General features: G+C 52.1%; 1 protein-coding gene and 1 long non-coding RNA gene across 2 annotated transcripts; both read left to right on the forward strand.

Moving 5' to 3' along the window:
* The first annotated feature begins 350 nt into the window (after nucleotides 1-350).
* Nucleotides 351-4,671, forward strand: LOC106858880 (uncharacterized). Its single transcript, XR_015808452.1, has 2 exons — nucleotides 351-2,449; nucleotides 3,819-4,671. It is a non-coding gene; the product is annotated as an uncharacterized LOC106858880 (long non-coding RNA).
* A 719-nt stretch (nucleotides 4,672-5,390) lies between these two features.
* GPR157 (G protein-coupled receptor 157) lies at nucleotides 5,391-16,373 on the forward strand. The gene is made up of 6 exons (XM_088178937.1): nucleotides 5,391-6,169; nucleotides 11,183-11,396; nucleotides 12,618-12,809; nucleotides 13,552-13,808; nucleotides 14,872-14,977; nucleotides 15,597-16,373. Exons 1-4 carry the CDS (start codon nucleotides 5,793-5,795, stop codon nucleotides 13,771-13,773), a joined length of 1,005 nt encoding a protein of 334 aa, XP_088035063.1. The 5' UTR covers nucleotides 5,391-5,792; the 3' UTR covers nucleotides 13,774-13,808; nucleotides 14,872-14,977; nucleotides 15,597-16,373.
* The last annotated feature ends 28 nt before the right edge of the window (nucleotides 16,374-16,401 follow it).

Raw genomic sequence — 16,401 nt, forward strand, 5'->3', positions numbered from 1 at the left:
TTAAACCATTCAGCATTTGGAAACATTTGATTGTTCCACTGTCTTAATGGTGGTGTGGGAGACTTGGGAGCTCCTTGAGATAAATACAGATCACAGACAGGTCAGCTGGGTTTATTTTGTTAATATTGGTGATTTTTAGAGGCCCTAACCAAGATTTGGGGGTAAGGGACAGGATAATTGTTGATTTATCAGTTTGAGCCTCTTCTCCCCTTGAAAGCTTTTCCTTCAGTACTGCTGCAGTTCCTCCCCTGACTCTTTGTTTGTCCCCAGACTCTGTGAATGAGAAGAGAGGAGGATTTCACCTTCTGCCCCAGCTTTCCCCCTGTGTGGTGCCAGCTGTGAGTGTTTCTTTGGCAGTGTCTTAGCTGGTTGTTGTGAGCAATAGTCGAGGAAGCAATCAGCAAGTATACTGCCCTAGAAGTGCTGCACATTGTTGGGCTTTGCTCAGCCCTGCCCTCGGGGATGGTGCCAGGCTGGGATGCTGCCCAGGGCATCCCTGTGGAGCTGGAGCTGAGTCAGGAGTGCCACGGATGTCACTGCACCAGAGAGGAGAGCAAGGACAAGAGAAGATGAGCACGCTGCTGCAAGTTCTGTTCTTTCTTTGTCCTCCCCACGTTCCTCTGGAGGGCTCTCTTGCACCCTTTCCCTGTAGCAGAGTTGTCTTTTGCTGCCTTGCACTTTTCCTGGTCACTTGTGTGAGGCAGCTCTCAGGGAAGCTGATGTTCATCGTGGCTCTCACTATCAGCTTTTCTGTCTCACCTGTGCTAAAACCACAGGTGTGGGCAGCCCTTTCCCTTGCACAGTGTTGGATTTGCAGTAAAAGCTACACCCCAAAAATCCTACCACCACCATTTGGCCTTATTTTCCAGCAACTAAACAGAAGAGGTACAGTCCATCCCTTGCTATAAGAGGTAATGAGAATATTAGAAAAACATCATGGAAAGATTCCACAGAGATCACTGCAGAAGCAGCCTCCTGGATTCTGTGCAAATGTCCTTTCCCAAAGTGCCTCCCCTCCCTCCATGCTGGAGTCTGAGCTGCTGGGTCTTTTGATCAGGTCTTAAATGTAATTTCTGCTGTTTGTTGGTGGCATGCTCTGTTTCATTGTGGAATGTACAATGTTAATATCTTTATTTTTCTCCACACAGCCGCAGCATGAAGGAATATCCCATATTAATCCCCTAATTCAAATTTGAAATTAATAACTATCACAACACTTGGAGCATCCTTTAATCCATTGATTGCTGCTGGCTTGGTTCCAGCAGTGTCACTAATTACATTCTGCCTGCAAAAAAATTCTCATTGCTCAGAGGCTTTTTTTTCTTTTTTTTTTTTTTTGAGAGCTGCTGGCTGGAATTCTTGTGCTATCTCTGCAGCCTGAGACACTTTTTAATGCTAATGGAACTGTTTAAAATGACTGAGCATCTCTGCTTGCTGGAAGAAAAGCCCCTGGGCTTGCTGAGGGTGTGCTCTGGGTGGGTTTTGTGTGTGGGGGACAAACTCTGTGCTCTGGGGTCCCTGGGATGGGGCAGCAGGGATCAGTCCCAGCCCCATCCAGGAGCTTTTTCCAGGGTTTTGTTTGCCTTGGGGCTGTTCCTCCATCCCCACCCTGAGCCAACAGCTGAAGTTTGTTACTCCAGGAGCTGCCTCTTGTGTTGGTCTGGTTAAAGGGGATTTCCACAGGACTGGGAATAAATTAAAACTAGCTTTAATTCAACTTATTTTCACTTAGCCTATCCAGAGGACGTGGGATAAACTAGAATTAGCTTTAATTCCCTCATTGTCAGTAGCTTTGGGGGGCTACTTTGGGGGGTTCTGCCCCCACGCTGGCTTGGGCTGGGGGGCACATCTGGCTCCTGGAGGGGGGGGCACATCTGGCTCCTGGAGGGGGTGGCACATCTGGCTCCTGGAGGGGGTGGCAGCTGGTGGAACTCAGGGTGGGTGGGATGTCTGCTCCTCTTTCCCTGCCTGCCTTGTTGCTCGTTTTACTTGGTGGATATGTTGGGAATTTATTTCCTTGTGGGTTTTTCACCTGAGTCCTCTGGATCTCTTTGAAGAAAGGTGTCTGGAGGGGGGCAGCTGCTGAGAGATGGCTCTGAAGGCTCTGAGTGATCGTTCTGGAAGTTTCTGAGCAGCCCTGGGTGTCTCTCAGCAGTGCTGTATCAAAAGCTGTCAGTGTTGGTGTCTGTGCAAAATGGAAGAGAAGGAGTTAATGAAATCAAGGATTAAGTCCTTAATCTGTGCCAGGAGTGCAAGAAATGTAGATTTTTTTTTTTTTTTTGTCACATGCTAGAGAAAGCCACAAAGGACAAGCATGAGGATTTCAGCTCTCTCAGAAGCCTCCTCTGACCACGCTCCCCTGGGTTCCTTTTCAGCTGATGCAGTGACCCCAAGGATCAGGGGATGAATTAGACAAATGCTCCCATTCTCCTGGAAATGAAGAGCTCAGGTGCTGGTAAAACTCTTGGCTGGCTTTTTTCCTAAATCGTGTTACAATTCTGGAGTCAGGTTTGCTCACTCCTGGCTGGGGTCTCACACCCACCCAGGCTGTGCTGAGGGTCTGTGCCAGGGCAGGTTGTGTTTAATTCTGGATTTCTCTGAGCAGGGTGGGAGCTGTGTGTGTTAATTGCTCTCAGGCCGAGCCCTGAGCAGCTAATGAGTGTAAGAATTGTTCTGGCTTCTGCATGGTGGTTTGAGAGCTCAGACATTAAAGGGTTCTGGTTATTGCAGAACTCATCTGCTTTTTAACTTCTTTTTTATGGGTTCCATGAAACTGGACTCAACTTCTTTTCCAGGCTCCTGCCTGAAAGTCCCGTCTGAGCTGTGGGGGTGATGCAGGTACAGGAAAAGGTGACCAAGGTTGGAGGCACCTGCTCAGTCAGGGCAGCAGTGATGGGAGAACAATCCCCGAGCCTGAACCAGCAGTGACCTCTTGTGGGTGCTGGGGACACTGGGGACGCTGCACTGGGACTCATGGGGTGTTTGTTATTCCATCTGTGGCCTCAGAGTGGGAAGGGCAGCTCGGGTTCTCCTGGCTCAGCTGTGAATGGTGCAGAGCTCTCCTTGCTCACAGTCTGTGTCCCTGCGCTGTGGGACAGGCTCTGGGTGGCTCAGGAGGGGACCAGGCTCTCCCAGAGCTGGGCTTGGGGCGTTCAGGGGAGTCAGAGCCAGAGCAGAACTTCTGCTGGTGTGCTTTCCCAGGGAGTGTCTGCATCTCTGATCAAAGTCTCAGCGATGTGGCACCGAATCCAGGAGAGCAGCAGGCACGGTGGAGGCTCTGTGTGTGACATGCAGAGGTGCTGTGGGGTCTCAGCTCCTAATCATCACTTAAAAGCCCCAAGGCCTCTGACCAGGCTCCCAGTTAATGGAGAGCTGTGCCTCAGCCCAGCTTCCTAGCCAGCTGCAAAGGCAAAGGAAAAACTTCTTGTTGAAGCCATTAAAAAAATAAATTAAAAGGTTACATCGCTACGTTCTGTCTCACAGTGGAGGTAAATTTATGCAGTTACAGCTCACCCAGTGCTTTGTAAGATGCAGAGTGCAGCCTGTGTGTCAGAAAGCTCTTTTAGTAGTTGGTGGGGTGAATTCCAGTCATTAAAAAAGGTTTTTCTGTGTCTTTTCACAAAATACCATGTTGCTTTATCTCCCTGTGCTGTAAAAAGCATCTGAAGGTGCAAACCTGAAAGGAGAATTTTCATTGTGTGCTGTATGACAAATGACTTCCTTAGATTTTGATTCCTGAGCTACAGACAATGGTGCCTTTGAATTGAGATGTGTCTTTGGGCAGTTTCCAAATATTTCTGTTCTCTGGGCATCTGCAGATTCCTTGGGGCTGGAGCAGGAATGTGTGTTCAGGCTGCTCCCCCGGCCTGAGTGAGGAGGTGACAACATCAGGTGACAGGAATGCCACAGAGATGCTGAGTGCACGTGGAGCTGCAGAGAATGGAAGGTGATGGGAATCTTCAGTAAGAATTATTTGCCTTTGGTTGCTCAGTTTTGAAGCACAAACTCTGAGCGTGCCCCTGCTGTTGAGTGGTGACTTCTGTGTGCAAACTTTCCGTCCTATTTTAGAAAACAGAGAGAGACCCAGCAGAAAATCCCTGCCTGTCCTATTTCAGATTGTTAAGGCAAAGATGCATTTCTCCATTTTTGATTTCTACGATTTATGATGACCTGACAAGCCATTTTATTTCTTTAGAACTGAGGAGAAAGGAATATCTGAATCACAGCCACAAGTCATTGAAAATGCAAGTTCTGGATTTATCTTGATTCTCTATCTGGCAAGACTTAATTAAGCTGTGTTGTGGAGCCACATCCATCACCCAAAATAAAAGCAGCACTCACCGAGGCAGGGTGTTTGCTGCCGTGGTTTGTCTGGATGTCTGTCATAGGTGGGGCTTGTGCCATAAAAGTGGGGAAAAGGGAAACCAGAGAACAAGGAGGGAGGAGAGAATGTGCAACAACTGGGAATGCAGCCTTGACAAAGCTTTGTCTCGTGGGGTGTTTTTGAGGGGTCAGATGGTAGCTAAAGAAAGCCTGCAATAATGATCAAGTTAAAGAAGCTATTGGTGTCAGATTGTGTGCAGGGGAAATGCAAGTTGCTGCGGGTTCCTTTTTCTATGAGGAACATACAGAAGGCATCACGCTCCAAAAATAAATTCCTGGGAAAGTAAAGCCTGCTTGACTGGAGTTTAACTGAGTGGCAGTTGAGGTACGTGGAAAGAAGATCTCGTTTCCAAAGGAAGCAGCTCGTGTTTAAATCAGTGCAGGAATCCCGGAGCTGTGGGCCAGCAGGGGAGGGGAGATGTGCGCTGTCCTTGGGGAAGGAGGTGTCGATAGCCGAGGGATGGAGACCACGGAGACCCAGGCGTTTGTTCCTGGGCTCCCTGCTGCTCCCGGCGGCCAGGGCGGGGTTTTCATTGAAAGGAAAAAACAAGAAAGAAAAAAAAAATATTTCTGGGCTGCGGGGCCGCGGTGGGCGCGATCCGTGCGGCCCGGCGGGAGTGAATTCGGTCCTCGTCCCTGTCCGGGTCTCGGTCTCTGTCCCTGTCCCAGTCCTGGTGCCGCTCCCTGTCTCGGTGCCGGTCCCTTGTCCCGATCCCGGTCCCGGTCCCTGTCCCGGTGCCCGCGGGTTTCCCCGGAGCGGGGCAGGGGGGCCGGGCCGGTCTCACATGACGGCGGGGGCGGGACGGGCCCCGCCGCTCCCGGGGCTGCTCCTGCGGCTCCTGCGCCGCGTCCCGGCCGGTGCCGGCTCCGGTCACTGCGGACAGAGCGCGCCCGTCCCGCGGGGCTGCATCGCGCTGTCCTCTCGTTCCATCCCCCCTGTCCCTCGCTGCTGTGTCCCCTCTCTGGCTCCTCGTTCCGTCCCGCTGTCCCCTCCCCGCTGTCCCCTGTCTGTCCCCCCCGTCCCCTGCTGCACCCTGCTCTGTCCCCTCCCTGTCCCCTCTCTGTCCCGCTGTCCCTTCTCTGTCTCTCTGTCTGTCTCTCTGTCCCGTTGTCCTGTCCCTGTCCTCTCTCTCTCTCTCTGTCCCCGCTGTCCCCTCTCTGTCTCTCTGTCCCGCTGTCCTGTCCCTGTCCCCTCTCTGTCTCTCTGTCCCCTCCCTGTCCTCTCTCTGTCCCTGCTGTCCCCGCTCTGTCTCGCTGTCCCCGCTGTCCCCCCGCTGTCCCCTCTCTGTCTCGCTATCCCCGCTGTCCCCTCTGTGTCCCCTCTGTCCCCTCTCTGTCCCCTCTCTCTGTGTCCCCGCTGTCCCCTCCCTGTCCCGCTGTCCCCTCTGTGTCCCCGCTGTCCCCGAGCCATGCCGTCCCCGCTGCCGCCCACGCCGCTGTTCGCCGCGGAGCGCGGGGCGGTTCTGGTGTCGTGCTCGGTGTCGTTTCTGGGCTCGGCTCTGCTGCTCTGCTCCCACGCGCAGTGGCCGGAGCTGCGGACGCGCCCGCGGCAGCTGCTGCTCCATCTGTCCCTGGCGGATCTGCTCTCGGCTCTCTCCTACTTCTACGGCGTCCTGCGGGACTTCCAGCGCTCCTCGTGGGACTGCGTGCTGCAGGGAGCCCTGTCCACCTTCGCCAACACCAGCTCCTTCTTCTGGACCATGGCCATCGCCCTCTACCTGTACCTCAGCATCGTCAGGGGCTCGCCCACGGGCCCGGGCTTGCTCTGGGGCTTCCACGCCGTGAGGTGGGTGCTGTGTGACCCCCGGCACCGCCGCCCTGCCGTGCTCTGCTCGGGATGGAGCCTCGGCTGTTCTCTTCTCCCCCTCAAATCCCTTCTAAACAGGGACTTTGCTGTCTTTTGACCAACCCACCCTGCTCGTTTCCCCTTTCCCTTCCCAAGTGAAGAGTTGGAGACGTGGAAAAGTGTTTTGTTTGTTCAAGGTCACTTGGAAGAATCTCTGGCGAGTTCTAATGACTGAAAATCCTGGCTTCTGCTTTCCCTCCAGTCTGCTCTGCTGCTCTAGAAATAATCTGACACACCTTGTGTCCGTGGTACCTGCCTGCTGCTGCCCAAGCTTCCGTGTTTGGGATCTGTTTCCATGGGTCCCCAACTTCCACCTGTGAGCCTGGGCTGTGGATCCGTCCCCTCTGCCCAGGCAGGTTGCTGTAATTCCACACTCACAGGAGAATGTTGTCCACAAGTGATGAAACTGCTAGAGAAGCACTCTGAAGGTTGCTTTGGCGTGTTTGATTGAAAGCAAGACAAACCAGACCACAGTGTGGCTTTATGTCTCAGTTTCTGCTATTTAGGGCACTGATTTTCCACATCATGTTTAGTAAAAGCTTTCATTATGCAATTGGAGCTTGTGGAATCATGTGCTGAGCAAAAGAGTGATCCTTTAGTGCCCCGTGTTGCCAAGCTTTTGCAATAAATTATAAGAGGAGTGATCTGGTTTAAAAGGGGGGGAAAAAGTCCCCTCAGGACAAGCAGAAATTTTTCTTTGATTTCTTAGTCAAGTATTTGTCACCTTTTAGTTCCAAACAGCGTCGTTTGGCAGACGATTGCAGTGGAGCTGAGTCCAGGTGAGGATGGGCCAGGGAGGGACTTTGAGCAGGGAGGAATTTCAGCTCCTGCCCTGCCTGCTGCAATTCCTGCTGGCAGCAGGGGCTGTGTGAGGAGCTGAGGGGCTGCACATGGCCCTGGGCACAGCACAGAAGATGCACTGGAGGAGAATTTGTGTTATTTCACCTCCAGTAAATAGAGAGTGGCACTCTGAGAGCTGTGGTGAGGACAGGGTGCTGGTAAAGAGCCACATGCTGCTTAATGGATATAAAAAACAGGTCTGGCTCCTCCGTGGGCTTCTGGCTCCATCAGAGACATCAAAGAGCTCAGGCAAATCTGGCCTATTTGTAATTTTCCCGTCTGCTAATTGCTTGTGTGGCTTTTGTCTGTGCTTCAGTTTCTCCATCTGCTTTAGTGCTCCTCAGCCTTGTCAGCTACCAAGTGTGGAGAGAAACAGAGACACTGCAACAGCGCTGGCTGCAATCTGTGCACTCTCTAAAAACTGTGAAAATCCTGGGAGATTCCTCTAACCCGTGCCACAGAGGGAGAGATGCTCAAACTGAGCTGCTTCTGCCTGAATTTGTTCGGTTTATTTTCAGTTCTTTACAATAAAAATGAAAATCCACCTTCAGTCCTTGGTACTGATCAGCACCATTTGCTCTTTTTAAAGGCTGTTGAGCACCTGAGGTCAGGTTCTGCTTTGTAAATGCCTCCTGTAAAGCTGCTTCTGCTTCATGATCTGTCTGAAAAGCCAGAGAAAACAAGTGAGGACGTGTTCTCTGCCCATCCCCTCTGACACATCACCCTGCTTTCCTTCCCTGCACTTGGGGAGTTACCTGAGAAATAAAATCCTGGCCATAATGCTTGGAGATGGAGCTCATTAAGTCTATGTTGGGAGTCAGAACCCAGAATTTTCCTGAGGGAAATCAGGACGTCACAGAGGATCAGACCTGTCAGACAGGTTTGTGCCACAGGGATTCCTGTGGTAACACATCCACCAATTCCAGGCTGGAGAGCTGCAGCCTCTGCTTTGCTTTTAAACTTGTTGAGCTCAGAGGAGCTTTGAAAACAAGGCTGCAGTCAGCTTTGGGAACACTTACATAGCTGTAAAATGTGAGTTCTGGCATGAGCAGGCTGCCTCACTGCATGTCCAGTGTCAGGTGTCATCTGCTGGGAAAACATCACCTTGGTTGGGAGAGGAGCTGGTCCAGACTGGGGGTGAGGAATGGACCAGACAGGCAGAGCCCACCTTGGGATTGTTTCCTGCTTGGCTTTTGGTACCAATTGCTGACAACATTGGGAGGGTTTTTATTTTGTGATCAGGCTCTGCAGATCATTATAACCACAAATATTCTTACTTTTAAAAAATCTGTAACATATGCCTGCTTATATATTAAAACATATGTATGTTTTTATATCACGTATATAATTTATACACACATTTATAACCGTGCATGTATATTCATGTCCATGGAATATATATGGGGTCCTTCCATGCCCTACTGCCCTGTTCATCTCACTCCTTCCTGGGCTGCCTCCTGCATGGTGGAATTGGGGCAGATTTGGAGTTCTGGTTACAGGGTGTGCTCAGAGCTCCTTCCTGCAACTGCCTGGGATATCCTGATTTTTCTTCCCCTCCTTACAGACACAATTCCTGTCCCCAGAAGGAGCTGCCTGTGGCAGGATGGCTCCTTGTCTAACCTGTGCAGGCAGGTGACAGCAAATCACCTGCTTGTGAGAGCCTCCAGGGGGGAAAAAGCAGCTGTGCATAATAAATCCAAATGTGCTTATTGAGCAATGTGACCCCAGAAAATCAGGGCAGGGTGAGCTGAGCACGGCTGGAGCTGAAGGGGCCTCCCCTTGCCTTGTTCTGGTGTGACTGTGCAAAGATCTGCGGGGTTGGGTGAGTTTTGTATTCCCAGATTACCAGGGCAGCATTGCAGGAATGAGTCCTGTCTGACAGGTTGGATTTCCAGCCTTTTCACAGGAAGTTTTTCACCTTCCCTTCTCTCCCAGACTTTGCATCCAAAGGTGCTTTGGGGAGGCCCAGCCTCCATAATTGCTCTGTGGGGCTCAGAGGAATATTTCTGTTCTCTTGGGTCCTTTTCATCCCAGTCCTTGCACACCTTGGGTGAGGAGTCCTGGTTCTTCAGTTCTCCCTTCTCCTAGTTCAGCTTTGGCATTTGGCAGCCCTCCTGAATCTGTCACTTAGGAGTTCTCAAGAACAGACAAATAATCACCAGTCTCAGTTCTCCTTTCCAGCCTGCTGAAACGGAGCTGAAGTTCACAGAAATGTTTGATTCCTTCCGAGGTCCTTTCTGATTTCACTGTGTTGGTAATCCTTGTGCTTGGTGTTAGTGTAAACACCCCTGTGATCCCAGAATGCTATTCCAGTGAAAATTAACATTCCTCTTAATGCAGAGTTTTATTCTTCCTTTCACCAGTTACCTCCTGGAGGGTTTTAGGTCCCTTTCTTGGTGGTTATTTCCTCTCTGTGTCTGTGCTTACCCTGTCCTGCCTTACATCCACACACCATAATTTTACCTGGTTTTATCTTAATTCTCTTTCAGCTCTCTGATGGCATCATTATTTAGGCAAATCACTTTCTTAATTCACTTCCTTTTTGTTGGTGCCTTTGTCCTTTAGGTGGTTTCTCTAAGGAAGTGCCATTTCTCTCGAATTCTTTACTTAGTGCTCAGCTCTGCCAGCAGGGCTGAGCATGGAAGCTCTTTGCATTTGCAGATGTTTTCTGAGAAATCTCCAGTTTTACCAAAGTGATCCTGAATTGTGTGGAAACTTTCATGGTGGTGGTGACGTTTGGGATGTTTTTAGAAGTGTGCTCTGATAACAGAGTGGGGAGGGCTTCCTGCAGCACAACTGTCCTTAAATAACAGCACTGGCTTGGATTAGCACTGCCTGTTCTGAGCTGAACCCTGAGACAAAATGTTCTAAATGGGCTGAAGGGTTGACTTGACATTTTTTTACAGCCTTATATTTATGATTTACCATATTTATAAATTACTATAGTTATAATTTACTATATTTATATTTATTTATTTTGTGAGTAGGTGAATCCAGACATTATTTAAGAGTAGGAAATGGGGTATTTTTGAAATCTAATATCATGGGATTATCTACAGCTAGGGTGTGGAGTTTCAGATAATCTGGTCAAGGCAACTGCTGTTTGCCTGCCTAGTCTGGTGTCTGATTTTTGGGGGCAGGATCCTTTCCATGCTCCCTGCAGCTGCTCCAGGCTGTCAGTGGAAGGCAATGAGAGCAAAACCATCGTGGATTTGTTTTCTCTGCACCTGGGGGGAGCAGGAGGGTCCCTGTCCCCCCTCCAGGTGACACATTCAGCTGCAGCTGGGCACTGCTGTGCTGTCATTTTTGTTTGGGCTGCTGGGATTTTTCTCTTCTTCCTCATGGTTTCTTGTGGGCAGCCCAAGCTGCTGAGTGACTTAATTCAAATGTGTCACCACAGTTGTTTTTCTTCTAAATGCTTCCCTGTATTTGCCTCTGCTGCCAAGTGAGAAACCAAAGTCACAGGTCCAAGTGATGTGAATGTGGCTCCTCTTTGCTTTCTTAGCTTTTTGCTGTTGCTACTTTACCCTGGCTCTTTGTCCTTCAGAAATTATATTTTTGCTCCCCAAATACCGACTGCACCTCCACTTAAACCACTGGCAGAATGAAGTTGTGGATTCCTTCGTGTGCAGAGTTTCTCTTTGGAATCACAAGGGGGGACTTGGTTGCTTGAGCTCTGAAAGCTCAGGATCAGCTGGCAGGAAAATCCCATTTTACAGTGGCCTTGTCAAATCCTCAGCCTGCCGGTGTCCAGCAGGGATGGGGCTGGGATGGACCCTGGGTGTGTGTGCAGGGCAGCTCAGAGTGCAGCACATCCCTGCCCTGCCCCTCTGCCCCCAGAGCTGGGGCTCCCAGGAGGGGGATTTGCACACCCCAGGAGGGGGATTTGCACACCCCAGGACGGGGATTTGCACACCCCAGGACGGGGATTTGCAGTCCTGGCTCATTCACTGCCCACTTCACCTCTTGGCCACTTCCCTCACCTGGAGCCTGGGACAAGCACTGGGCTCCAGCCTGGGGGGACCCCTGGCTCTGCCCCCATTTGCTGAGGGGTGGGGGGCTCAGCTGAGGCTGTTCTTGGTTTGACCCCGTTCTCTGTGTCCCCCTCCCCAGCTGGGGTGTCCCCCTGGCCATCACGGTGGCCGCTGTGGCTCTGAAGAAGATTGGCTACGATGCCTCCAATGTTTCCGTGGGCTGGTGCTGGGTGGACCTGGACGCTGAGGATCGGCTGCTGTGGATGCTGCTGACAGGGAAGGTCTGGGAGATCCTGGCCTATGTCACCCTGCCAGTGCTCTACATCCTCATCAGGAAGCACATTAACAGAGCAGTGAGTATTTTTCTGATATTCCACCCCCCCCCCAGTTCCATTCCTGTTTGAGGAGCTGCAGGACACTGGGATGTCCCCAGCCCTGATCCAGCAGCACCATCACACAGTGACAGCACAGGCAGGGTGTAAAAGCCCTTTGGAAACCAGCAGGGGCTGTGGGATGTTCATGAGGGAAAATGCTACAATAAGAATTGAAACAGAATGTGAAGGACAAATTCAGCTTTAATCAGTTTCCTGCAGTTCCACTTGTACCAAGATTGGAATTCTCAGTCCTTTTGGTGTGTGCAATGATTGTTTGTGTTTCTGAATGTTCTTTTTTTACTGGCAGCTCAGAGCTCCATTTGGGAGTCCAGGCCCTGGATGGCTTTGGGCACCATACAGGGACCCCCTGTCCTGGTAGGGCTCTGGAATTCAGAGCTCCAGTTGTGGCTGCTCCTTGTGAGCACACAGGATCCAGCATCTAGGACAGCATTTGCATAACACACAAATCCAGATGAGAGTGGAGGAAGGAGCTGCGTGCAGAGATTCCTTTTCTCTGAGCTGTATTAGGGAAAAAATGCCCCACGTGTGGGTAGATGTCCTTCTGGAAATTTCTGCCCCTCCCTGTGGTGGTGGTGGGGATAAACACGGCCCTGGGTAGGGCAGGGTCCTGCAGGTGATTTGAAGAACGAGGGAATTTTCAGGGTGTCCTGGGAAGGGAAGGGGAGCTGGGCAGGGTTTGCTGGTGCCCATCAGCATCACCAGGCAGGACACAGCGTCCCAGCCACGGGCACAGACAGCAGTGTGACCTCCTGGAAACCCAACCGGCCCTGCCAGGCATTCCTGGGCACGCTGCTGTCCCTCCCCAGTCCTGGGAGCAGAGCTGAGGGCAGCCCTGGGGCTCTGAGCCTCCTGCACTGATGTCACTGCTCCCAAAGGCAGAGTGGCTGCTGCTCCTCACCGTGCCCTGCTCCCTCCCAGCAGGACTCGGGGACTGGGAGCTCTGGGGAGAAGCTCTGGGGCTGCCCCGTCTCTGGATTTTTGTCCCAGTCTCAGGATTGTCCCTGTCCCTGTCTCAGGATTTTTGTCCCTGTCTCAGGATTTTTGTCCCAGTCTCAGGATTGTCCCTGTCTCAGGATTTTTGTCCCTGTCTCAGGATTTTTGTCCCAGTCTCAGGCTTGTCCCTGTCCCTGTCTCAGGATTTTTGTCCCAGTCTCAGGATTGTCCCTGTCCCTCCTGCAGCACGCTGCCCTCTCCGAGTATCGCCCCATCCTGCCCGGAGCCCCTGCCCTGCCCCGCGCCAGCGTCGCAGACAAGAAACTCATCCTCATCCCCATCATCTTCATCTTCCTCCGCATCTGGAGCACGGTGCGCTTCATCCTCACCCTCTGCAACTCCCCCGCCGTGCAGAACTCCGTCCTGGTTGTCCTGCACGTGAGTGTTGGCTGGGAAATGCATCCGAGGGGGCAGAGGAGGCTTTGGGGCTCCCAGAATCACTTTTGTGGGGGGAGTGCTGCAGGTGAGCCCAGCCTGGCGTGCCCGGGCAGCAGAGGTGCTGCAGCCGTGACAGAAATGCAGCAGGAGCTGCAGCAGCATCTAGTGGCTGCGCAGGAAAGATGCTCTGGGATGCAGGGGAAAGATTTTTTTGGGGGAAAAAAAAAAGAAGCTCATTTTTCTGAATTGCTGTTTCTCTGTGGTTACCGCGCTGCAAAGAGAGAGAAAAGACAGCAACACACACGGAGCTCTTTTGGGGAAAAAAGGCCAATTTATTGTACAGACAGCCCGGATTTAAAGTGTGTCAGTGCAGCCAGGACAGGACAGGAGCTCATGGGACAATTGGGAAAAACATCCTTGGGACAGCACCTCAGGATGTGTCCCACGGGAAAGACACCAGGGGTTAATGTTGGTGATGAATTCCACTCTGTTTGTCACCGTGTTCTCACCCTGGGAGACTCCTCCCTAACTGAAGCTGCAGTCAGCTTGTCAGCCTGGGAATGGAGCTGAGAGTCAGGAGAAATCCAGGCCTGGAAGGAATTTCCAAGCTGGAATTCCCCAGCTCTGTGACTGTGTGTGCCCACATGTCTCCAAGCCGACGAGTGTCAGTTGTGACACTGTTTGCTCTTCCCGGGGGCGCCTGTGGGAGCTGCCCTGGGTGATTCCTGTCCTGCCTTTGCAGGGAATTGGGAACACGTTCCAAGGAGGAGCCAACTGCATCATGTTCGTGCTGTGCACACGGGTGGTGAGGGCCAGGCTGCTCTCCCTGCTCTGCTGTGGCCACTGTGCCGAGCTGGGCTGGCCCCCGCAGGGCTCCCGGGGCTCCTGGCAGCCCCCACAGCCCCACAAGGACAAGGACGTGCCTGGCCCTGAGCAGACCAAGCCGCTGCTGCCCAGCACCTGAGCTGCCCCTGGCTGCTGCTGATTCCTTCTCTCATGGTAAAATCCTTGAGTTTTTCTCTTTTTTTCCTGCTGGCCTGCCCTGCACAGATGGGAGGGATGGGAGCAGTGACAGGAGCAGTGACAGGAGCAGTGATAGGGATGTTCTGCTGCTGCTCTGGGGGTTCTGCTGTTGTTCTGGGGGTTCTGATCCTGCTCTGGAGGTTCTGCAGCTGCTCTGGAGGTTCTGCAGCTGCTTTGGGGGTTCTGAAGCTGTTCTGGGGGTTCTGATCCTGCTCTGGAGATTCTGATCCTGCTCTGGGGGTTCTGATCCTGCTCTGGGGGTTCTGATCCTGCTCTGGGAATTCTGATCCTGTTCTGGGGGTTCTGATCCTGTTCTGGAGATTCTGATCCTGCTCTGGAGATTCTGATCCTGCTCTGGAGATTCTGATCCTCCTCTGGAGGTTCTGCAGCTGCTCTGGAGATTCTGATCCTGCTCTGGGGATTCTGATCCTGCTCTGGAGATTCTGATCCTCCTCTGGAGGTTCTGCAGCTGCTCTGGAGGTTCTGCAGCTGCTCTGGAGATTCTGATCCTGTTCTGGGGGTTCTGATCCTGCTCTGGGGTTCCCTGGCTGCCCCTGCAGCCCCATCACCCTCCCGAAGTGTTTATAGAGCTGCTCTGCTCCCTTCCCCCTGAGCTGCTCCTCGACCCTGTGAAGGGAGGAGCTGCAGGGCTGGCCCAGGGACAGGACACCAGGCAGAACTGGAGGAGAATTGGTGAATTAAAAGAGGCTCATTTTGATGTGAAATGCTGTGCACACACAGCACTGCACAGACCAGATGTTTAATGCCCCGAGTTCCATGTGCAGTGTCCTGTGGGCAGAGGTGCCTCCTGTTCTTTCCTGAAGCCTTGGCATTCACTTTATGATTACATTAACAAATTGAAACCCCACTGTGCACGGGCTGTGTAAACACGGGGAGTCCTCAGGAGCTCAGATCCCATTTCATGGGGCTGCTGAATGGTTCTGCTCCTCAGCCTCCCTGGAGTCTTTGAAAGGTGGATGGAAGCATCTTATCTGTGCCATAGATGACTTCAAAAAGTTTTTTTTTCTCCTTTCAAAAGGCTTTAAAAAAACTTCTGAGAGCTAAATAGCAACCTTGGTAGCTCAACCTCTTGTGAATCCCAAAAGGCTTGGAAAGAGGAGCTGTGTTAAACTTCTTGCAGAAAGGTAGGATAGAGATTTTTAAATTTTATGAGACTTAAATTTAAAATTTAGATTTTAAATTTTATTATGCTGCTTTCAGGTTTTTTTTTTTGAGCCAGCCCTGAACAGAGAAAGTAAAATTGTCACCAACTTGGCTTGAGGGAAAACAAAACAGCACCAAAAATAATCAAAACAGACTCCATGTTCTCAGATTGCCTTTTTCCATTACAGAGCTCTGAGAAATGCTTTTGGAGGAGTGTGCCAGGGTTACATTTCCAGCTCCAGGAGTGTGACTGTCACTTGTTCTGTGCAGTTCCAGGGTGGTGGCACAGCCCTGGAGTGTGACTGTGCATGTGTGGGGTGGTGCCACAGCCCTGGGATGTGACTGTCACTCGTTCCTGCAGGTGTGGGATGGTGGCACAGCCCTGGAGTGTGACTGTGCCGTGTTCCTGCAGGTGTGGGATGTGACTGTGCCCTGTTCTGTGCATGTCTGGGGTGGTGGCACAGCCCTGGGATGTGACTGTGCCCTGTTCTGTGCATGTCTGGGGTGGTGGCACAGCCCTGGGATGTGACTGTGCCCCGTTCTGTGCAGTTCCAGGGTGGTGGCACAGCCCTGGGATGTGACTGTCACTCGTTCCTGCAGGTGTGGGATGGTGCCACAGTCCCACAGAGGGAGCTGCAGCCCGGGGAAAGCGGCGCTGGAGAGGCTGAGCCTGGACAGGTCCCGTTCCTCACTCCCACTCTGCAGCCTCGGGTCCTCAGCTGAGCCAGGATCCTCTGGGACAGACTGTGCTCACTCTGTGCTCAGCCCTGCTCACTTTGTGCTCAGCCCTGCTCCAGTTTATCTCCTCTCCTTCCCCTCACCCTCCCCTGGAAACCTTAAAACTCCTTTGGGGTTTTGCTTTTCTGCCTGCTGAGTTGTGTGCTGAGCAGAGCCTGTGGGGACAGGGAAGCTGCAGGAGCTGCTGGGGGGACTGGGCTGTCCTGGCCGTGGCTTCAGGGTGAGGTGTGAGCCTTCCCCAGCCCGGCTCCTGCTCTTCCCTTCAACAGGGACAAGTCTTTATTTTGTGGTGGTGATGGATGCTGCTCTGCAGGGTTTATCCCTCCTCCTTGGTGTGCAGGGTCAGGTTTAGGTTTGTGGTGGCAGCGTGGGGGTTCTCCTGGGGGGATCAGAGCCCTGCAGGCTCCCTTGGTGCTCAGGGATTTCGGGATGTGCCCCCAGCTCCAGCAGGGACAGCAGGACAGTGCCTGGCTCTGAGCTCCTGTGCTTTGTTTGTGCCTTGGATCACACTGGGGAGGGGATGGGCCTTCGTGTGCCATTTGGATATTGTGTTTTACCTTATTCACAGCTCCTCACTTGCTTGTTTTTTAAGTATTTTTTCCAACTTTTACAAAATAAAGTTCTGTTTCTTTACCTGGACATTGCCCAGCATTGCATTTGTGCAGCA

Source organism: Sturnus vulgaris, chromosome 25 (assembly GCF_052056855.1).
Source record: "Sturnus vulgaris isolate bStuVul1 chromosome 25, bStuVul1.hap1, whole genome shotgun sequence".
Classification (NCBI taxonomy): domain Eukaryota; kingdom Metazoa; phylum Chordata; class Aves; order Passeriformes; family Sturnidae; genus Sturnus; species Sturnus vulgaris.

Coding starts and splice junctions, on each gene's coding strand:
- GPR157 (XM_088178937.1), top strand. CDS start 5,793: ATGCCGTCCCCGCTGCCGCCCACGCCGCTGTTCGCCGCGGAGCGCGGG. Junction 6,170..11,182: donor TGGGGCTTCCACGCCGTGAG/GTGGGTGCTGTG, acceptor CCCCCTCCCCAG/CTGGGGTGTCCCCCTGGCCA. Junction 11,397..12,617: donor GGAAGCACATTAACAGAGCA/GTGAGTATTTTT, acceptor TCCCTCCTGCAG/CACGCTGCCCTCTCCGAGTA.